This window comes from Anabrus simplex, chromosome 6 (assembly GCF_040414725.1).
Source record: "Anabrus simplex isolate iqAnaSimp1 chromosome 6, ASM4041472v1, whole genome shotgun sequence".
Lineage (NCBI taxonomy): Eukaryota > Metazoa > Arthropoda > Insecta > Orthoptera > Tettigoniidae > Anabrus > Anabrus simplex.
In genome coordinates this window covers 223686826-223710787 of record NC_090270.1, presented here as the reverse complement: position 1 = coordinate 223710787, position 23962 = coordinate 223686826, and the positions used below count along the sequence as shown (strand labels likewise).

At 39.0% G+C, this 23962-nt stretch overlaps 1 protein-coding gene across 1 annotated transcript in view; it reads right to left on the bottom strand.

The window, feature by feature from the left end:
- The window catches only part of Sac1 (Sac1 phosphatase), a 273269-nt gene that overhangs the window by 212152 nt on the left and 37155 nt on the right, over positions 1-23962 (bottom strand). Inside the window, exon 4 of the mRNA XM_067150216.2 lies at positions 6063-6194. Coding sequence (XP_067006317.1) covers positions 6063-6194 — 132 coding nt within the window. The remainder of the gene's footprint in view (positions 1-6062; positions 6195-23962) is intronic.

Here is a 23962-nt window from a genome sequence, read left to right as displayed (position 1 = left end):
AGGTCTGACACTAGACTCTTCAGAGTGGGATGTGTCAGACCTTACCCACTGACGCTGGGGTGTATGCAGGTGAACTTATCAGAAGCTTATTTATGAAGCACAGTCTGATAACTGCATACGGGAGATAAAACTCCACAATGGAATTAATGCCCGCCTAGCAATTCCAAATGGAAATTCTAAGTTCCCATGAAGGGAATTAGATTCTTTTCCACCAATAGATCTGATTTTTGATATGCTCTATTGGTGGAAAAGAATCTAATTCCCTTTATCCATAGCAACATGATCAATCTGAAACTCTCCCAATTTTACGTTAGGGCATTTCCATGTCATAAGTTTATGTGATCGCCTCATGAATCTGGTGGTTTCCAAAATGAGTCCATGATCTGCACAAAGTTCAATTAATCTTTGGCCACTTTTGTTCGTTAATTTATGAGCTGGCCATTTTCCTACAACTGTGTGATACTTCTTTTCTCTTCCTATTTTAGCATTGAAATCTCCAAGTAAGATTTTTGTATGTATATTATTTAATTTATTTTTTATTTAATTTAATTATTTAATTTAATTTTTTATTTAATTTTCTATTACATCATCTGTAATTGGGACATCCTGTAGTTGATAAATAAATATATTCTATTCTATATTCTAAATACAGGCCATAACTGATATCAGTCACTACGTCTTGCATCGCTCAGGTTCCACGTGCATTTCTAGTTCTTCTGAAACAATGCCTGCATTGGTTTTCTTAATTTTTATGATGATGTTTTTTGTTGAATGGGGCCTGACAGCTAGGTCATCGGCCCCTAATGGTAATTGGGGTTATCACATAAATTGGATTGTAAATAAAGGGTACAGATCTCTGCACATGGTTATGAGGGTGTTTAGGGGTTGTAGCAAGGATGTAAAGGAGAGTGCATATAAGTCTCTGGTAAGACCCCAACTAGAGTATGGTTCCAGTGTATGGGACCCTCACCAGGATTACCTGATTCAAGAACTGGAAAAAATCCAAAGAAAAGCAGCTCGATTTGTTCTGGGTGATTTCCGACAAAAGAGTAGCGTTACAAAAATGTTGCAATGTTTGGGTTGGGAAGAATTGAGAGAAAGAAGAAGAGCTGCTCGACTAAGTGGTATGTTCCGAGCTGTCAGCAGAGAGATGGCGTGGAATGACATTAGTAGACGAATAAGTTTGAATGGCGTTTATAAAAGTAGGAAAGATCACAATATGAAGATAAAGTTGGAATTCAAGAGGACAAACTGGGGAAAATATTCATTTATAGGAAGGGGAGTTAGGGATTGGAATAACTTACCAAAGGAGATATATTTCCAATTTCTTTGAAATCATTTAGGAAAAGGCTAGGAAAGCAACAGATAGGAAATCTGCCACCTGGGCGACTGCCCTAAATGCAGATCAGTATTGATTGATTGATTGATTGATTGACTGAGGTGTAATGAAATGCAAATTAAAACTTTGAAATGTATCCATTGACTAAAATAAAAAACAAATGGTGATGAGAAAATGATCGTGCAACAAAAACAATCAGTGGATCCAATTCACAATGTCTTAATACTGGGATGATGCTTGTTATCTAAAGAGGTCCAAAATCCACGTCACCAGCCCCTCACAATGGTACTAATCACTAGTAAAACAGAATCATGGTGTTCCTCCTACAGTGGTACTAATCACAGGTGATGTAGATTCATTGTGTTTCTAGCATGGAAGACTAATCACAGGTAAGGTAAACTCATGGTATGTCTCACACAATGGCACCACTCACAGGTAGCAGAAACCCATGACGTTTTGCACATAACAGCACCACTCACAAGCAATGCAGACCCATGGTGCTCCTCACCGAGGTGTACTAATCACGGGCGTCTGTATTCCTGTGGTGTTCCTCATTTGGTGGAACTAATCCCAGATCAAGTATACTCATGGGGTCACTCACATAGTGGTACTAATCATAGGCAATGCAGACCCATGGTGCATCACACATTATGGTAATGCCCACAAGCAACACAATCCCATAGTGTTCCTCACATAATAATACTACTGTCTGGCAATGCAGACCAAGGGTTCTCCTCAAACAGTGGTACTAATCACGGGCGTCAGCCAAACCCATGGTGTTTCTCACATAGTAGCGGTACTACTCATAGGTAACACAGACCATACTGAACACAGTGGAAGGGACCAGTGGAATACACATGACGACCTCTTTCACAAGCAACACTCAGGCCCATAATGTTCCGCACAGAACGGTACTGATCCTATATAACGTACACCCACGCAAGGTGATACTAGTTGCAAGTAACAATGACCCATGGTGCTCCGAAGGTAATGGTACTAATCACATGTAATCCCATGGTTCTAATCTCATCACCCCCCTCGGTCGCCCCTTTTAGTCGTCTCTTACAGCAGATAGGGGATACCATGGGTGTAGTCTGTGTCCCTCACCCACAGGGTGTAGAGAGAGAGAGAGAGAGAAGGAAAACGAAGGGATCCGGCACTTCGAAAAATTAAGTACCAGACAAAGAAAGACAAGGGCCACGAAGGGCGTGAAAATGAATGACTCTGTAAGCCTCAAATGCTCTAACACTGCCGAAGTCAGAAAAGAACAAGAGTTGACCAAGGTAGGTCGGACAGGATAGATGAAAGTGAGGAGCCTGGCACAAGGAAGTGGAAGCAATGCCAGGACTCAGCTAAGGACCCCATGGTCGCCAACCCACGCTCCCAAGTTGAGAGCCCCTGGGGCACCTTTCAGCTGCCTCTTATGACAGGCAGGGGATACCATGGGTGTATTCTTCATCTGCATCCCCCACCCACAGGGTGTACCGTATTTCTGAGACCTGCTTTATGGAAACAGTTTTCAATTGTTTGCTCCATGATCTACTTTCAAGCTTTGCTTAAAATTCACTTTTAGTATGCTTCGTGTCACTGTCTAGGATTTTAAGAACAACCTGCCATTGATAAAACTGTGTATTACTCCTTGATTGATCGGCTGAACAACTGATATCATATTGGGAGGAAAGTAGACTATCCTAATGCTCGTGAGTTTACGAGTCTTGTTATGAACCGTGCAGTTATCAATAAAGAACAAAATTTTCCTTTAGACACATACATTTTTTTTCCTAGCGCTAACAAGCCAATTTTGAAAAACTTTACTAGTCATCCAGGCTTTTTTTTTTTTTTTTTGTTAGCCTTGTACCATACTGTTTTGCTAATTTCCCACACATTAGCAATGGTAACTGTTCAGAGCCATCCATATTTGCCCTAACTAGAACTGTTACTCATTCCTTGCTGTTTCCCTGCCACTCCAATCATTTTCCCCCTTAAATATAAATGTTTTACCCGGCATGCACTTAAAAAAAAAGTTTCATCTACATTGACGAAGTCTTTCGGTTCATAATCTATGATGAGTTCATAATAACCCCTCATTGACCATTTCCTCATTAAATGAAGCACTTTCACCACACACATTCTTAAAATAAATGCCAATTATTTCTTTGAACCCAATAAACCAAACTGAGCTTGCTTTAAAATTAACAAGGCCCTAATTTTCATGAAGTTCTTCTGCCTTGCACACACTAATGGGCCACTTAATGGAATGTTATGATCATGGGATGGGACTATCTGAACTACTTTAAAACATACTTGAGATATCGGGAAATTCATCGCCTCTCATTCATTTCCTCTTTCCTCTCTTTTGTAAAACACAGCTTTCCATGATTTTGTCTTTATTTTTCATGTATCTTAACAATGTGTTAGGCAAGATTCCATACTCGTTGGTAAATTCAGTCTTCTCTTTCCACTTCTCTTAACACTTCAACTTTTTTTTACAAGTGTTAAACTACAGTATGCACCATGCTTTGATATTCTGAACACACTAAGAGATGATTAAGGTTCATATTCCAAGGTTGACGATTTCAGGATGAAGGGGAAGACTTCCAGTGGCCAAGTGTGGATGCCTGTAGACCAACGATGGTCAAGGCCATACCGATCCTACAACAATTGACAGTCGCAGAGATAAAAGTTTAATCTGTTAACAATAGCGACTAACTGACCATAACTAGGAAGCTACAATAAAAATAGAGAATTCTTGGGAATTATTTGAAGGCTTCAATTCATAGAACTGTTACACAATTAACTTGTGATAAAATGCTGACTTCGAATTATCCAAATTTAAGTTTTGAAAATTGGAATTATATATATATATATTTTGGTACTGATTAGAATAGGAATTTCAAGGGGAACAAACTTTCATTCCAGTTATCAAATTTATGAATTAACCAGAGTCCACTGTAGTTATATTTGTTTGAGTTAAATTTAAAACATCAAATTTCATTTTGATTTGAGAGATAAAATCATTACAATAGTATTTAAATATTTTATTATTCCAACTTTTCAACAGACTACAAACTGTACAATGTTTACATTACATTTAAATACTATTGTAATCACAGTTCAATACGGATCAATCATAACAAAATTTATATCTTTAAATTTTAATTAATGATAAAATCATTGCCGATAACAGTATATATATTTTTTTTTCTTTAAATAATTTATCTTGTTTAAAATTCTAAAACAAGTTTTAGAAAACGTCTGACTTACTTTCCTATAATATTACTTTATCAGAAATGTATCATTTGGACATAGTATGACAAGGGGTTTATGTCAACAGAAAGGTGTCTAATTACCTTCTCCTGCTAACCCTATGGTATGAGTTGTTCAATAACCTGCCAGTGACAAGTAGCAAGTTATTTAAAGAAAATAATTCTTTCTACTAACGACACAAGAGGTCTCAGGGTCTCCCATATAAAGTAAAATGGACCGAGCTCGATAGCTGCAGTTGCTTAAGTGCAGCCGGTATCCAGTATTCGGGAGATAGTAGGTTCGAACCCCACTGTCAGCAGCCCTGAAGACGGTTATCCGTGGTTTCCCATTTTCACACCAGGCAAATGCTGGGGCTGTACCTTAATTAAGGCCATGGCCGCTTCCTTCCCACTCCTAGCCCTTCCCTGTCCCATCATCGCTATAAGACCTGTCTGTGTTGGTGCGATGTAAAGCAACTAGCAAAAAAAAAGTAACATGGTCCAAGCAGCATTTTTACTCTCCGATATGTAAGTTGCAGTATTAGAGGCACGCGCCTAGTTCTTGACCTTACAAGCAGTGAGCACGTGTTCAACCTCGCAAGCATCAGTTGTCAGTCTGAATCTCAGCTGTTAATATGGTGAGACAATTATTATTGCAAAACCGTATTTTCATATGTAAAAGTTATTTTAAATACGAGTTGGTTACTGGGTACGTGATGGATTTGTTCAGCAACTTCCTGGTGAAGTGGCACCTTCACTAGCACAGATTTATGTAATTGTAAATAAATTTGGAACTGCTGGCTCAGTGCTCAGTAAAAACATGTGCACACGTGGACAGTTTTAACAGAAGAAGAATCGCGTAGGTAGCCCCTGCTCATACAGCAGAAGATACCCTTCTTACAATCTTGGAATTGCTAGCAGACAGAGTGATCAGTGCTGCTCTATTTCCCCCTCGTTCTCCAGATCTAGCAGTATGTGATTTTTACTTGTGGGTCAAATTGAATGAAACAGTGTATCGAACAAATACTCACATATTGGAGGAAATGAAAGAAAACATTACAGAGGCAGAACCTGCTCGCATCAGCCAGAATGTGGTTACCAGATACAATGCATGTACAACCTAGGAAGTACGACACTTCCACCATCTTTTATAAGGTACAATTTTATGTAAGATTGTTTACATGCTTAAAGTAAGAAGGCCGCGCGACGTAAGTTCGGCTGAGGCAACTGAGTACAAACCCCATGCATTCGGTCTGAGTTTACATGGGAGACCCTATGTAAATAGATATTACTAATGCAATTACTCCACCTAACTTATTAGGAATAGATCGTAAAATTGTGTATGCAAAAAGGAAATATCATTTGGGTTGAATATGAACAGGTGTAACTAAAGGGTTGGCAGGAGTAAAATTATCAGGGTATATATATATACTGACAAGAAATGTCAATTACCACTTACAATAGTCAACTGATCTCACCTGCAGGAACTCTGGAGTAGTATTGTGTAGTCTCTGTAGAGTATGTGTAATGTCATATGAGTATGAAAAATATAATCCAGGCGTACTCAACACACTTTCGATCATTGACAAATACACCCTATTTTGAACCATCTGGAACAGAAAACAATATTTATTAGTGACATTTGTGTGTAAGACTTCTTTAATTCCATGAAGCATGTATGGCAATCTCTGTAGATGATGAAGGAAAGTAAATAATAACTTCTTTGGTCAATTGAGGTCACAATGAATACTTTACAATGCTATTTTGACCAGAATACTGTACACCTATATCTTAAGAGGTCAAAATGTTCTCCTTTTTCATTTTTCTACCAGTTTTATACAGTTCTGACTCAGATATTACGGCAACGATGGGATTTCATTTATTTGTGTCAGAGGTACCAATGTATACAAGGAAGAGATACTGAATATATGTACTGAATGTGAAAGATGTACATGAACAAATTAATCGTATATAGTTATGAATGAAGCACTTGAAAAATCTGCATACAAAGTATAACAAATGGAAGAACACACATAAAGATAAAAAAATGAGAAAGCAAGTATTACATGATAATATCTACACTATATATATATATATTATTTACACAAGTTGTGATCAGTATTTGACTACATTGATAGCATTGTTTCCAGCCAGTGCCAATTCCAACCCTGTACATGAATCTAGGCATAGACGACAGTGCAAGAGGTGCCTAGAAGTCTGTTCCTCTCTACATTCGCATAATGAGTCCCCACCATGCACGATGCCCCATTTCACAAGATTGTCCTTAGATCTTGCAATGCCGGTCTACAGTCTGTTTAACAACTTCCATACACACCACCCCTCTTCGTGATCAGGTAGCAACTTTTCTTCAATTTCAACATGTTCCAGATGATCTGGGTACCTTTGTTTCTACAGCTTAACCCTGGCCTTTTTTGGGTCAGAATGAAATGGAGCAGAAGACTGTAGAAAACTCTTCCTGGACTTCAGTCGAGCTGGTGGTGGCTGATGTTCATGAAGGGAATGGGCTGAGATGCTGCAAACCTTTCATCTCTCGATATTAGCGGCCACCTCACGTCAAATATCAGGAGGGGCTATACCTGCAAGTGAATACAACTTCTGTGTGGGTGTTGGTTTTAAACAGCCTGTGATTAGCCTGCAGGTTTCATTCAAGGCAATGTTGACTTTCTTTGCGTGAGCTGATTTGTGCCACATGGAACTAGCATATTCAGCAGCAGAGTGCTAGGGCAGTTGTCCTTACTGTCTGGGGATGGGCACCCCATCCAGAACCAGTTACCTTACGCAATAGGCAGTTTTGTGATGAAACTTTTGCCTTGAGTTTGGTGCAGTGCGTGGTGAAGGTCAGCGAACGATCCAGGGTAACACCAAGGGAAACTGGAGTATTGCTATGTTCCAGCTCCATTCCTTTCCAATTCACACACAGCTTCCGCAGGGCTTCTTTGTTCTTTAAATGAAAGGTGCACACATTAGTTTTCTATGGGTTTGGCTTGAGGTGATTTTCCTCATAATAATCTAAGAGCATCTTCAAAGCAGCAGTAAGGTTTTGTTCCACTTGCTCGAAGTTTTTACTCTGAGTTGCCAGGGCCAGGTCATCTGCGTACAGGAAGCTCCTTATGTGAGGTGGAAGAGGTTGGTCATTGGTATATATGTTAAATAGCATTGGTGCTAGGACACTGCCTTGTGGAAGACCCTTCTTCCATATTCTCCATCTACTCCGCTGTCCTTGGAATTCAACAAAGAAACGTCAGTTTTGCAACAGTGTGGCAACAATCATTGAGAGCCTGAAATCCATAGTAAGATGGTAAAACTTCCTTAGAACTATCTGGTGTTGTACAGTATCATATGCTGAAGAGAGATCAACAAAAGCCGCTCCAGTAATATCACCACGCTGAAATCCATCTTCTATGTGCTGTGTCAGATTAAGGATCTGTGTACAGCAGTTCCTTCCTGGTCTAAATCCAGCCTGCTCTGGGATTAAAAAAGGTTCCACCACTGGTGTTATACGGTTCAGAAGTATTCTTTCAAAAATTTTATATAGATGGCACAGGAGTGATATTGGTCTGAAATTCTTCGGATCCGTAGGCTGCTTACCAGATTTCAGAATTGCAACCACCTTAGTCTTCCTCCAGATTTTAGGGATTTGACATCGTTCCAGACAGTTATTGAAAAGCTGTAGGATCCATTATTTGGTAGCATTCCCAAAGCGTTGTAACTACTCCATATGCATGTCATCTGCCTTGCCAGTTTTGCTCATTTTTATGGCGTTTTCCAGCTCGTTCAAAGTGAAGGAATTGGACAGACTGGATGTTTGTTCGACATTTCTTTGAAGTTTTGGTCTTTTTCGCTTATCTATTTTGCCGTTTATTAGGAGCTGAAGAGCTATCTGGTTAGAAGTAATGTTGCTATGTAGAGGACTTTTCGTGGGGTCATTGTTCAGACGTCTAAGTAGCTTCCAAGCTTCTCTGCTGTTTCATGCCATATCTAGTTCTTTCATCAACTTAACCCAATGTTCTCTCTTTATTTCACCCATGGACTGGATTTGTTGTTGACCAGCCCGAACAGTGTCCTCACTGAAGGGATTTTCTTCATAGAGCAGCAGGTAGGTACTCATTTAATTTATCTACTGTACTGGCGTCTAGACCCTGTATGTACTGAGACCTACAGCCTCTTGGGATTGACGTGCGAGAGCATTCTTGCACGGCATCGATGAACACATTGTATACCTCTGGAACAGTCTGCTACCATTTCATCTAAGCGCTTTGTGAACTTCAACCAGTCAGCTTTCTTAAAGTTGTACCGGCTTCTGAATGGCACAGATTGTGGATGAACTGCTGAGAAAACTTGGCAAATAATGGGTCTGTGTTGTGTGTTCAGTATAGGTTCGCAGACAGACTTCACACACTGCTGTGATATAGCATTGCTGACAAAAATGAGATGGAAGGACAAGCCTATTCTCTAGGTCATCTTTTAAGCAGACTAAAACGGAAATTAGGATGAAGGCCAGGGGAAGATTTCGGTGAGAGCGGTTGTGCCTTTTTTTTCTTTTTTTCCTTTTTTTTTTTTTTTTTTTTTTTTTTGCTAGTGGCTTTACATCGCACAGACACAGATAGGTCTTATGGCGACGATGGGATAGGAAAGACCTAAGAGTTGGAAGGAAGCGGCCATGGCCTTAATTAAGGTACAGCCCCAGCATTTGCCTGGTGTGAAAATGGGAAACCATGGAAAACCACCTTCAGGGCTGCCGACAGTGGGATTCAAACCCACTATCTCCCAGATGAAAGCTCAAAGCTGCACGCCTCTAACCACACGGCCAACTTGCCCGGTAGGAGTTGTGCCTATGGTGTTGTTGTCACATGGTAGCAGAGGGGCAAGAGAGTGCGCGTTTCATACCCCTTTTCAACACTAGTTTCGGCAATCCTCTTGCCAATGCGTAGCTGCCATACTTACTCAGTAGATCTCTTGACCACATGCGTGCAATTACTATCATAATTCGTTTAAAACAGCAGTGGGGAATTTTATCAGTGAGATTCGAAATCAAAAAACAGTGTATGTGCGTAGGCTACTTGTGCTAATTATTAATTCTTCAAATCTCTTGTACGTTTACTCGTTCTCATTATTGTGTATTACTGTGGGTACATACACCTTCGTGCAATAGATCCGAACAGAAACTCACCAGACTGTTATCAGTTGAAAAAGAAACACAAGATTTTTACGTCGGGCGAGAAAGAAATGATTCTGTCTGTTTAGAGGCATATCCAAGTGAAAACTGTTGTCAGTGAGATTACTACCATTCATGAAGCGGCAAGGCAGATGGCTGAGGCAGTGGGAGCTTCATATACAACCATGCTTAAGATAAAAGCAGATTACAAAAACGGAAAACAACTGCAGACCCCTCAAAAGTATAGAGGAACACAAAGGAAAGTAACTCGACTACACAATATGATTCGTTTACTCGAGCAGCAATAAGGAGATAAGTTCGCGTGTTGTACAGGGAGAATGATCTACCAACACTAAATAAAGTGCTGTCAGTTGTTAATGACGATGGTAATCTTCCAACATCCTCTAAAACAACCATGAGGAGACTACAGTTAGATATGGGGTTTAAATACATAAAGCGATGAGTCATCGTTAATTGACAAGGAAGACATTGTTGCATGGCATCATAGGTATTTAAGCAGTATTTGAGAGGTAAGTGCCAAGGGAAAAACCACAGTGTACACAGATGAGACATGGGCAAACGCTGGCCATACGAAGACCAGGGTTTGGGTTGATACGTCTATTAAGACAGCCACGTAAGCATGGAGGGAGGGCCTCACCACAGGTAGAAAGGCGCCCTCGGTCAAAGTGGAGTGTGTACTGCTGACCCATGCAGGGACTTAGTTTGGGTTCGTGGAGGGAGCAGAACTTATATTTGTGGACAAGAAGACAGGTGACTACCACGGAGAAATGGACAGTGAGCAGTACGATGAATATTTCACGAAAAAACTGTTACCGAACATATCGCCTAATTTGGTTACACTCCTAGATAATGCTTCATAACATTCAGTGAAAATCGAGCCTGCCCACAAAAAGTGCCACAAAATGTGTTATTCATGCTTCGTTGACAGAAAAATATTCCTTGAGAACCTTCTATGAATCAATTTGAACTAGTGGAACTACTTAATAACATTCGGGCAAATTATGATGCCAACTATCGCATACGTAATCTGGCCTCCCTCCATATCACTGCGAGCTAAATTCCATAGAATTAGTGTGGAGCCAAATGAAGGAGTACATTGCGGCTAACAACAAATGTTACAAGCTCCCTGAAATGGAACAAGTAATGCGAGAGCGAATATGTGAAGTTACTTCAGAACAATGGTGAAATTATGTAAGAACATGAGAAACAGATGAAGAATCACATGTGGGAAGCTGATGGCCTCACAGAACTTTTTCACAACAAAATTGTGATCAACCTCAATGATGACAATTCCAGCTCCAGTAACAATACTTCACATGCTGGAACCAACTCTAATTCTGACTTGGATGTGCAACCACTCAATACAGATTAATTACTGCTACACAAGGTAAGCTGACGCTTAAATATGCTGCATGATGATATACTGTTAACATATTTTATGTCAGTCTAATATAATCCAATGTTGATGATGACGACAACATTCTTCACCTTATTTCAGCTATTTCTGGGGTTGCTAGAGCCACTCAGGCTATTTAGTTTGTTTTCGCCAGGGGTTTAAGATTGGATGTTCTCACGTGATCTTTGAGATGAAAATCTCAACTCAGAATCGACCAGGATTCGAACTTCAGCCCTTCGAGTGGGAAGTTTGCAGCTAAGCAACTCAGCTAATCACATCCCTCCAATCTGATGATAATAATATGTTACGTTTCTTCTTCTTCTTTTATGACCCCATAGGATCACTTTAGTCAGTCCGTCGTTCAGGTCTCCTTGAAGGGATTATTCGGGCTTTGCGGTCCTCCCAGTACTTCTTCAGACGCTCCGATCTTCGTGCCCTTTCCTCAGTTGAAAATATGCGTGTTGTTGGCTTGTTTTGTGTAAGGGTAAGGCGGAGGTTTGTATTCTTGAGTTTTGTATTCAATTTTATCTTATTTGTGGTGTCTTCTGTTGTAAGGCCTATTTCCTTCAGATCCTCTCTTACTTCTCTGATCCATTTACATCCTGTTGTGGTATTTTTTGAGACGAGATTGTGTTGTACTAGTTGTTTCAGAAGTCTCAAATCCTGCATCCTCATGATATGTCCAAAGAATCCCAGTCTCCTCTTACACATAGTATATGTAATGGGTTCTAGCTCTTTGTACACGACTTTGTTAGATATTAACCACCACTGTCCATCTTTCTGGTACTTTTTGTTGATCCAGGTTCTTCCAATCCTCCTTTCGATTTTCTGAAGTCTGTCAGTCTTTGATTGTTTATTCAGGTAAAAGAGTGTTTCTGCTGCATATGTAGCTTCCTGTTTTATAACTGTGTTGTAGTGTTTTATTTTTGTATTTATTGATAGACATTCCTTTTTGTAGATATCCCATGTTAATTTTTGTGCTTTAGCTAATCTATTTGTTCTTATCTGGATTGAGATTTTTTCATTTAGGTTATGTGTTATTACTTCTCCAAGATATTTAAATTGAGTTATTATTTTGATTTTATTTCCATTTATGGTGACTTCTTTTAGCTGTGTTGGTTTTTGGGGCATAATTTCTGTTTTTTCTTCAAATTTTATTTGCAATGTTTTGAAGTTCTGATATCTGGGTTTTTGGTTCTTTTATGTCCACTGCTAGTAATGCTAAATCATCAGCAAAACCCAGGCAATTTGTTTTGATTTTTTGGCCAATCTTTATTTTGGGGGGACATTTCCTAAACCATTCCCTCATTACCATTTCTAGAGCACAGTTAAATAACAGTGGTGAGAGCCCATCTTCCTGCCGTAGTCCAGTTTTAATTTCAAATATCTCTGATGTTTCACCCCTAAACTTCACTTTTGATTTGGTGTTGGTGAGAGTCAATTTTATCATGTTTATTAATTTGGGGTGTAGTCCAAGGTGTCTTAAAATTTTAAACAGAGATTCTCTATGGATGCAATTATAAGCTTTCTTGAAATCTACAAATGTTATCACCATATCACTGTTTCTTCTCCTGTTATAGTCCATTATCAACTTAAGACTCATGATCTGATCAGGACAGCTCCTCCAGGGTCTGAAACCTCCTTGATATTCTCCTAGTTCTTTCTCAAGTTGTAAACTTATCCTATTAAGGATCATTATTGAAATTATTTTATTATGTTATGTCTAGGAGCAAGATTCCCCTGTATTTATTAGGGTCGGTTTTGTCTCCTTTTTTGTGCAGTGGATGAATGAGGGCTGTTGTCCAGTGTTCTGGTAGTTCTTCTTTAATCCAGATAGAGACAAGTTGTTGATGGAGGGCAACTTCTGCTGATGTTCCTGCATATTTCCAGATTTCCGCAAAGGTCTGATCTTCTCCTGGCGCTTTGTAGTTTTTAAATTTATTCAGAGCTTGGTAGACTTCCTTTATTGTGGAGGGATTGATATTCTCTGGTGATGTTTTTATTGGGGTGTTGGTGTCCAAATGAAGGAGTTCTGTAGGTTCCTCACAATTTAAAAGCTTGTTGAAATGCTTAGCCAGAACTTCTGCATTGTCTTTATTGTTATGGGCCAGCTTACCATCTTCATTCTTCATCAGTAGGGTCGGGGGTTCATATTTTTGGAGCTGCTTTCTGAAGGTTTTGTAGTAGTCCCTTGATTGAGTTTTATTGAATTGTTCTTCAATTAACTGCAGGGTGTCCTTATGATGTTGTCTTTTTATTCTCCTTAAGACTTGGGTAGTTTCTTTTCTCTGTTTTACTAGCTTTTGATAGGATATTTCTGTTTTTTGGGACTGATGTAATAGCCATGCCTGATGTCTTTTCTCCACTGTTTCATCACATTCACTGTTCCACCATTGGTGTTTTTTACGTGGTTTAATTGGAGCCAGGTCTTCTGCAAATTGGAGCTGCTTTCTGAAGGTTTTGTAGTAGTCCCTTGATTGAGTTTTATTGAATTGTTCTTCAATTAACTGCAGGGTGTCCTTATGATGTTATCTTTTTATTCTTCTTAAGACTTTATTATTTTAAGGCTGACCAAAAATCCTGTTCCAAATTGTGGGACATTCTTCATCACTCTCTTCCCGGGTATACAAGTTTATCTGTGATTTTTATTTTTTCAGTTGCTTTCTGGTAATTTTTGTTGTTGATTAGCTGGGTAGGATCTATTTTCCTTTTAGTTTTAAGGGCTTGCTTTTGTTGTCTCCTCTGGGGAATGAGTTTAATTTTAATTTTAACTATGTAGTGATCTGAATCTGTGTCTATTCCTCTGAGGACTTTGACATTATACATCTCTTTGTGGTGGTATTTGTCCATGCAGACGTGATCCAGTTGCCAATCTCCTTTAGTGTAGTCAGGGTGTTTCCATGTTTTGAGTTTTTGAGGTTTCCTCTTAAAACATGTAGATTTTGAGATTAAATTATGGTTTCTACACAGGTCAACTAGTCTCTCTCCATTTTTATTTGTTTTCTTGTGTGCTGGCCATTTTCCGATGATGTCACGGTATTTTCTTTCTCTGCCTAGTTGAGCGTTGAAGTCACCTATTAATAATTTTATATGGTGTTTGGGAATGTTATCTATGGTCTGGACCAATAGGTCCCAAAATTCTCCTGTATCTTCCTAGTCTTTTGAGGAGTTGTTTTTATCATTAGTGGGAGCATGGGCACTTATTATAGTATAGAATTTATTAGATGCCTTTAAGGTGAGCGTTGAGAGTCGTGGAGACTGTGATCTGAATTCTTCAACTGAGTTTATTATTTTAAGGCTGACCAAAAATCCTGTTCCAAATGGTGGGACATTCTTCATCACTCTCTTCCCGGGTATACCTTTATGAAGTCTGTACCCTTGAGATTCCAAGGCATCCTGGTCAGCGTTTCTAATTTCCTGTAATCCCATGATAAGAATTTTGTGTTGGTCCATTATGTCGGTGATCACTTTTAGTTTACTGGTTTGCATGAGTGAGTTTATATTGTGTGTAGAGAAGTACGTTATCTGCTTTGGTTTGATTCTTGATTTTGTCTCGTTCGTGTATGTGGTACTGGGGTATTTCCGTGCCTCTGACTTCACGGTATCTTTCAGGTGGCAGCCCACCGTATCTGAATGCTGCCTTCTCTGAACTCTTGGTTCAGCCGGTGGAGTATTCCTTAAAAGACCTTCCATGGTTGACTGTCAAGGTGTCACCTGTGTGAGACTAGGTCCCAAATTACAACTCTGGATGTGATCCAGTGAGGTGATAATGAGGCCGCTCCTCCGGAGTACAGACGCCTTGTGCAGCCGCCCCTAACCTGGAGAATGCATAATGGATTCCAGTGGCATTTCCTCCACTGTGGGGACCATCACCCCACCCAAACGGGCTCATTCGCCCGAAGCCGTTGGCCCCCTTAGGGAGTCAGGTTATTTCCCGCCGCCCAACACTCAGCGTATGTTATGTTTATTTATTTCAAAATATATATATATTTATTTAGTGAAATCATGCTGGACAAAATAGAGGTGGGACAGATTTTTGCCTAGAATCCCAGTTTCCCCTGTAAGTTTCAAAGCTCATTCCAATATGGGTACTTCATTACTTCTTTCGTTTATTCATCAATTATCATCCATGACAGATCTCTTCAGCTGGCACAATTCAAATACTTGGAATTGGAATTAAGTGGGGCATCATTCCATTCCTGGCCTGGTCTTCGACTGGAATCAGGCCACATATTTAGATAATGAAATGAAATGGCGTATGGCTTTTAGTGCCGGGAGTGTCCGAGGACATGTTCGGCTCGCCAGGTGCAGGTCCTTCGATTTGACGCCCTTAGGCGAACTGCACGTCATGATGAGGATCAAATGCCGAAGACGACACATACACCCAGCCCCCGTGCCAGAGAAATTAACCAATGATGGTTAAGATTCCCGACCCTGCCAGGAATCGAACCCGGGACCCCTGTGACCAAAGGCCAGCACGCTAACAATTTAGCCATGGAGACAGACATCTGGATAATAATAGTGACTGATAAATAATAAAGTAATGTGGGCCTATATAATAAGAATAATAATTCAACGAATGTAATGTTTATTGTGTATGTCATAAGAATTTGTTCGCAATGCTTTAAGCATGAAATTGTAGTTAATACATAGTTTAATTCAGTAAATTCATTATTTTAAGATGTAGCCATTAAATGGCATTATAGAACTCCACTAGTATGAATATGTTGATGCATTAATTCTTTTAAATTTGCTCAAGTTACACTCGGTGATCAGTATTGGTTACAGCAATACCACAGCTTTTCGTCATCTTAATAGCTTCTACAATACTTTACTGGAACGTTAACGGTTTTTGACTGCAGCTCAAGTATTTACAGCTTCTAATTAGTGAACACCAGCCTGAAGTAATTTGTCTACAAGAAACAAACTGACAAAACTTTATTTTCAATGCAATATAGTTCAATGTGCATCATAAAAGTAGAATTAATGCATGTCAAGCAAGTGGCAGAGTAGCAACTTACGTGAAATCTAACCTGTATCAATGAAAAGTACCTTTAACTGCTGATTTGGAAGCAGTAGCAGTTGTAGTAAATTTACCACCACCTGTCTGTATATGTAATATCTATAAACCAAACAGTTATGATTTTCAAAGTAATAGTTTGAGAAATCTAATATGCCAGTTACCTAAAAGCTTCATATCGATGGGTGATTTTAACAGTCACAACAGGTCGTGGGGCTCTAATAACACAGATACAAGGGGAAGAGGAATATAAATATTACTGGATGAATTACACGTGACGTTATTAAACTCGACAGAACCTACTCGTAATGACCTAGCTAATGGGACACATGGCATTATAGACTTAACCCTTTGCACACCTGACATATTTCATCTATTCAACTGGTCTGTTTATTCTACTCTGTATGGAAGTGACCATTTTTCTATTGTAATCGCTTATGGCAATTCTCAAACTTGCTGAACAAAGTGGAATCTGGAAAAAGCTAGTTGGCAACTGTCTAGAAATAAAGTGAATAATATTTTTACCGGACGACTTGGCCGTGTGGTTAGGGGCGCGCGGATGTGAGCTTGCATCCAGGAGATAGTGGGTTCGAATCCCACTGTCGGCAGCCCTGAAGCTGGTTTTCCATGGTTTCCCATTTTCATACCAGGCAAATACTGGGGCTGTACCTTAATTAAGGCCACGGCCACTTCCTTCCAATTCCTAGACCTTTCCTATCCCATCGTTATCATAAGACCTAACTGTGTCGGTGCGACGTAAAGCCACTAGCAAAAAAAAAAAAAAAATTATATATATCTTTTAAACAGCCTAACATTACCAAGTGAACTCTCTAATTAGCAAATTAATAACATAGTCAGCGATTTCACAGAAATAATCATCCAAACTGCGGATTCCTCTACCTGCAAAGTAACAACAGATATTTTGAATAAATGGAACCCTAATGCAATAAATCTTGCAAAGAGGCTATGAAAAATACGAAGCATTCTTTTTATACTTAAACTCCTCTCTACAGAGTAAGCTTCTTGGCATGTGCAGCAAGGCTTCACGTTCCGCTTGAACTGAGGAACCTCAGTCCTACATATCATCCTAGGACCTACACATACACTGAAACCTGCCTTTCGACACGCTAGTACAATTTTAAGCTAAGAAGACTATGCCACCAACATCGCTCAGATTATTCCTCAGTGCCGCATTTCACTATGAATAAGATACCCATCAAGACTTTAATGTGTTCATTAAGCTTTATCATACCAAAGCTCAACTTTACAGCAAGTGCCTCAACTTATGTAACAAGACAATTTAGGACTATTACGCCGCCAACGCATAGCAACTCTCATATAATTTATATAAACTATTTTAAATGTGTGTCATTAGATGAATTTTACCAGTGTGTGTGTATTGTTGCAATATGTGAATTTATTCTTTTGCTTGGTTTCACGAAAGGCTGATGATGACATTGAAAACATGTCGGAACCGGTACCTTCATAATAAGAACTAAATACTGAACTTGACTAATGTGGCAGATCCAGTCCTGGTCATGATACTATACCTTACGAGTTTTTAAAACAGCTTCCACTCAAGGCATTAAATTACTTGCTCGCAATATTCAACCATATATGGAACACAAAGGTGTTTCCTGACCAATGGTGTTGTACTACTGTAGTTCCAATGCCTGAACCAGAAAAAGACAGCACAAAGCCTGGTAGCTACCAGCCCATTGCATTAATGAATATAATTTGCAAGCTACTGGAAAAAATAGTGAATAAAAGGTTACGTTGGTATCTCAAACACATTAAATTTTTCAACCCTGTACAAAGAGGATTTCGAGAAGCTCATTCAACCATAGACTACTTAATAAACGTAGAATCCAAAATCTGGGATGCGTTCCTCAACAAACAGCACATCACTGCAGTCAGTTTAGACACTGAAAAAGTCTATGACATGGTGTGGAAGGATTACACTGTGAGAATATTGATGAGAAACAAGATTTCAGGAAACATGTTGCACTTCATTTTAAATTTTCTTCAGGATCAACGAATCCAAGTCAGAGCAAATGGAATTTTAGCAAGGGAAGTTGCCATCAATAATGGAGTCCCACAAGGATCAGTCATCAGCGTCAAATCATTCTTAGGAGCAATAAACAGCATTGTTTCCAACATCAGTTCACCCGTAAAGACCTGTCATTTTGCAGATGATCTGATAATATTTTGTACAGGAAAGAGCGGTCTTACAACTCAAGAATTACTACAACAAAGCATTCAAATCATCCAAAAGTTGGACAAAGAGACAGGTTTCAAGTTTTCAAAAACCAAAACCAAATGTATTGTTCTCTAAAAGCAATCCTGCAGTTATGAACCCAAACTTATACATGGACAATCACAAAATTGAAGTTGTTGAGAAAATATAAATTCTAGGAGTTACCATTGATTACAGGTTAAATTGGATTCTTCATATTAAAAATCTCAAAGATGACCGTCTAAGAAGATTAAATATAATGAAAATCTTACCAGCCAAGAACTGGGGAGCAGACTGTCAAGTACTGATTAATACTTCCAAAGCCAATGTAGGAGCTAGGTTAGACTATGGTGTCACAGTGTATAATTCTGCAAGAATGTCTACACTCAAGATGATTGACCCAGTACAATCCACCGCTCTACGAATAATCTTGGGGCCAGGCTGAGTTGCTCAGATGGTTAAGGCGCTGGCCTTCTAACTCCAACTTGGCAGGTTCGATCCTGGCTCAGTTCGGTGGTATTTGAAGGTGCTCAAATACGACAGCCTCGTGTTGGTAGATTTACTGGCACATAAAAGAACTCCTGCGGGACTAAATTCCGGCACCTCGGCGTCTCTGAAGACCGTAAAAGTAGTTAGTGGGACGTAAAGCAAAATAACATTAATAATCTTGGGAGTTTACCGCACTAGTCCAGTAACCAGTATGAAGATTGAAACAAATGAACCATCACCTGCATTCAGAGGAAAACAACTGAGCCCATCATATGCTGTCAATAGACGAATAGACATAAAGATAAATTCACTGTCTCACAGGCAAAACCACTGCCTTTCCATCACAAGGTATCCAAATTAAAGAGCTGAACCTTAATGTTTGCCCTATACTACACACCGACTGATCTCTTGTACGTCCTCCTTGGACCAATTACTCCGCCTACAATCAACCTAGAACTAATCAACAACACTAAAGATCAGACTACAGTTGCTATGGAATGGGAATCTCAGACATATTCTGAGTCATGGCCCTCCTCCTACTCAGGCAGCTAGGACTAAACAATCCACCAACGGCCCCTAACCCATTAAAGGAGAGAGCCTTATTTGGACTATGTGTAAGTAAGGGTAGCATCCTGCTTCACAGAATTTTACCAAACACACTCAGAACGTTTTAAGCAAGCCTCGGACCTATGGGACTAACAAAGTCCCACTCCCATTTGACAGGCAAGGGACTCCTTGGAAACAACTTGACAAACAAAAGGGAATTTGATGGGGAGCTATCAATATTAATGGGGCTTATGGAAGAAAGAAAGCAGAACTGGCTGAGTCAGCAAAGTATTAGGAGTAAATGATATTCAGGTAAAGGGAGATAATGAAGAAGAGATAGGAGATTATAAAGTATATTTGACGGATGTTAAAAAGGAAGGGCAGAGTGCGGGATACAGCTGTTCATAAGGAATACTGTTACCCATAATATACTTTCTTAGCACGTAAATGAGCGAATAATGTGGGTATATTCGGCTGTTGGAGGAATTAGGACAAGAACTTTCTCAGTCTGTTTACCATGTGAGGGTGCAGATGAGGAGGAAAATTATAAATTTTATGAAGGACTGAGAAACATAAGTCAGAGTCAATGAAAAGGATAGGATAGTGCTGATGGGTAATTTGTGGAAGAGTTGGGAATAAAACTGAAGGGAAGGAGAAGGTTTTGGGTAAATATGGGGAAGACATGGAAGCTACAGATAGGAACGCGAAGCGTTTACTGGACTTCTGTGCTAGTATGGGTTTAGCAGTTATGAATACATTCTTCCAGCATAAGCCTATTCACCGTTATACATGGCAGGATAGGGGCACAAGATCCATAATAGACTATATCTTAACTGACTTTCAGTTCAAGAAATCTATTAGGAACGTGCAGGTTTTCTGGGGATTTTTTGATGTTACGGACCACTATCTGATCTGTAGTGAACTAAGTATCTCTAGACCTAGGATAAAGTGAAATCTGTCTGCAGACGAATAAGGGTAGAAAATCTCCAGGACAAGCGAACATAATGTGGAACGATGAAGTAAGAGCAGTTTGTAAACATAAAGAGAAGGCATATCAGAAACGGCTCCAAACAAGTACTGATGCAGACAGGGAATTCTATATAGAAACAGAGCAAAACAAATAGTTGTTGAATACAAAAAGAAGTTGTGGGAAAAATTTGGTAATAACCAGGAAAGGCTAGGTCAAGCAGCAAGGAAACTTTTCTTGAGAGTAATAAAGAATCTTAGGAAGAAAGGGGAAAAGGAAATTAATAGTATTTTGGGTAACTCAGGTGAACTCATAATAGACCCCAAGGAATCACTGGACAGGTGGAAGGAATATTTTGAAAATCTTCTCAACGTAAAAGGAAAACTTTGTAGTATAGTCGCAAACAACCGAACTCATGGAGAGGACGACAATGGTGTAGGTGAAATTATGCTTGATGAAATGAAAAGGATGGTAAATTAACTCCACTATCATAAAGCAGCAGGAATAGATTAAATTTGACTTGAAATGGTGAAATATAGTGGGAAGGCAGGGATGAAATGGCTTCAGAGAGTGATAAAATTAGCCTGGAGTGTTAGTAAGATACCTTCTGATTGGACAAAAGCAGTAGTACCTGTATAAAATAATATGCATAGTTCAATTAAAATGAAGGTTTAATAATTTTAATTGCTTAAAACACTGTTTTACAACTCCATAAAAAATTGAAATTTAAAATAAACTCTTATACCCAGGACAACTGAATTTGGAAGAAGAGAATCCAACAATGTCAGTTCATTTCAATTAATATTTGAAAAATGACAAAAAGTAAAAATAATAATAATAATAATAATAATAATAATAATAATAATAATAATAATAATAATAATAATAATAATAATAATAATAAATACCAAAAGACAAATTGAAATAAATAATGTAGTCAAAACAAAACTTAAAGAAGGAAAATTTATTGGGAGTAGTGTAAAGGGAACAATTGGATACAGTTGCAAGAGCCTAAAATCCCAGCAATGTACTTCCAAGAGTACTTCCCTGAAAATTTCTTGAGTGTGCAAAACTATGTACCAGCCAGTACTACCAATGAGAAAAGAACGAATAATTTTTTTTGCTAGTTACTTTACGTTGCACCGACACAGATAGGTCTTATGGCGAAGATGGGATAGGAAAGGGCTAGGAGTGTGAAGGAAGCGGCCGTGGCCTTAAGGTACAGCCCCAGCATTTGCCTGGTGAGAAAAAGGGAAACCATGGAAAACCATCTTCAGGGCTGCCGACAGTGGAGTTCGAACCCACAATCTCCCGGATGCAAGCTCACAGCTGCGCGCTCCTAACTGCATGGCAATGAAGAATTAAAATCGCTTCTTACACCATTGGCAATTAAAGTATTTCTTAGTATTAATTGCATGCTACGTTGCATAATATATCCACAGTGAGGTTGGCATGGAGTTCAAGATTTGGTATGGATCCCATAGCCATTTGCACTGGCATTTGTAAGGGCTCATTTTCCGCCAACGTTTGGATTTTAATCTTTTTAAATCAAAAATAATCTATTCAGCCCAAGCTAGTATTTAAAAACAGGAATAACATTAAAGAATAAATTAGTTCTGAGTTGGGTCTATAAAGGGTATAAAAATTAATACATGTCTGAACGAGCTATGAAATATTTTTTGTAAATTTTCACACATTGCTTAGAATATTTTTTTAAAGTTCTCGAGGGGCCGCAAAGTATGGTTTCGCGGGCCAAGCTCGTGGGCTTCCATTTGGAAACACTTGATCTAGAGAAGGCATATGACAGAGTACTGAGGGAAAAGATGTTCGCTGTGCTGGGTGAGTATAGGATTAAGAGTAAATTATTAAAGTCAATCAAAGACATTTATGTTTTAAATTCGGCTGCAGTAAGAATTGATAGTAGAATGAGTTCTTTGTTCAAGGTACAATTACAAGGGTTAGACGAGGCTGTAATCTTTCACCTTTGTTGTTCTAGTTTACATGGGTCATCTTTAATAATATATCTTAATAATAATAATAATAATAATAATAATAATAATAATAATAATAATAATAATAATAATAATAATAATTGTACCGGGCGGTACACCTCCACTCCGCTAATTTAAAAAGTGCGCCAGTTGAAACTCCTCTGCTGGAGGAAGTCTGAACTTTATCTACGCTATTAATTCTCTACTTTCTCAGAAGATGTCACCACGTGGAAAATTTTGAGTTTTTGAACTGTGTAATTTTTGATGTGGTTTTGTTTCGCTTGAAGTAAGAAGTGTGAACTTTCTCTTCTAGAGGACACTACTGAAGATCAACAATAGTGCAACCTAGTGCGGAGTCAAAGAACTATTTTGTTGGAGAAATTTTTATTTCAAATGTTTGTTCTTTGCTAAAATTTTTTAAGTTATTGTTTAAGTTGGCTGTATACCCCTCTCCTTCCCCTTGTTTTGCATTTAACCAATCCTGAATTTCTTTGAGTTATTTCCGACCAATCCGATGTATCTTCCCCCAACTTGGATATGTTTCTGTACCCGAGCCAATAAAAAGTTTGTGGGAGGGTGTTTTCTTTCCCCTAACACCTAGAACCTTCCGCGAGAGGATATAAACTGCTGATTTTTGGGTCTCCGGGCCACTTCTGTTCCATCTTTCAGTGTATTAAGTACATAGCAGGAGGCGGGAAGCGCCTCTTTCTCCGGCAGCGGTCAACAATAAGGTAATGGCCGATTAATAAATTCTTTCTTTGCTAGCTCAGCAGTTTAACTCTCGGGGCGGGTGCGAAGCGTTCCACCATGTAACCTTTTCCTAAAATGTAAATGTAACTACTCTTTTCATCTATTCTCTTGTAAAGCTACATTCTGGGATAGAGAGTGCTAACCCTCTCGAGCTCCCACTCATTTTGTTTTGAGGTGAACTTATTTTTTTCAACCTATTCTTCGTTAATGTAAAACAAATTGTTCTCTTCTTAAGTCACCTCTTTAGTATGGGATTAGCCCTTGTATTAACAGCCTAGCGCCAAGTAGGTCTTAATCTAGTGTATTAGGAGTGCAAGTTCGCCTCCTCTCAAATTGTTATTTTAGAGGTCATTTAATTAACATTCTTTTCGTTTAATAGACCTCAGTAGATTGGGTATTTTACCCCTGTGTTTATGTCTGTTGAGGACAGCTTGAAGGTGGAGTTTGGTGTGGCCTGGGAGAGGCTTAAATTTGAGAGCGAGTGGCTCTTTTGAAAATTGTATGTTGTATGCCTCGAGGAGGCTTTTCAGTGTAATTTGGAGCTAGGGCTCCTAGGTATGAATGGGGTTTTCTGCCCCTCTGTTAAAACTTGTGTTTGGGGTAAAACTGAGCTGATTGCCCAAGCATTGTGAACTCGGGGCGCGAAGCCCAAATTCTGTAAATATTGTAACTATCTTATTTGACTTGCTATTCTGTACCTGCCATGCTTGTTACTTATTTAGTTTGAAAAGAAAATATAACCGTATTAAATTTTAAATTTACTTTACAGGCTCTATAATTTCGTAG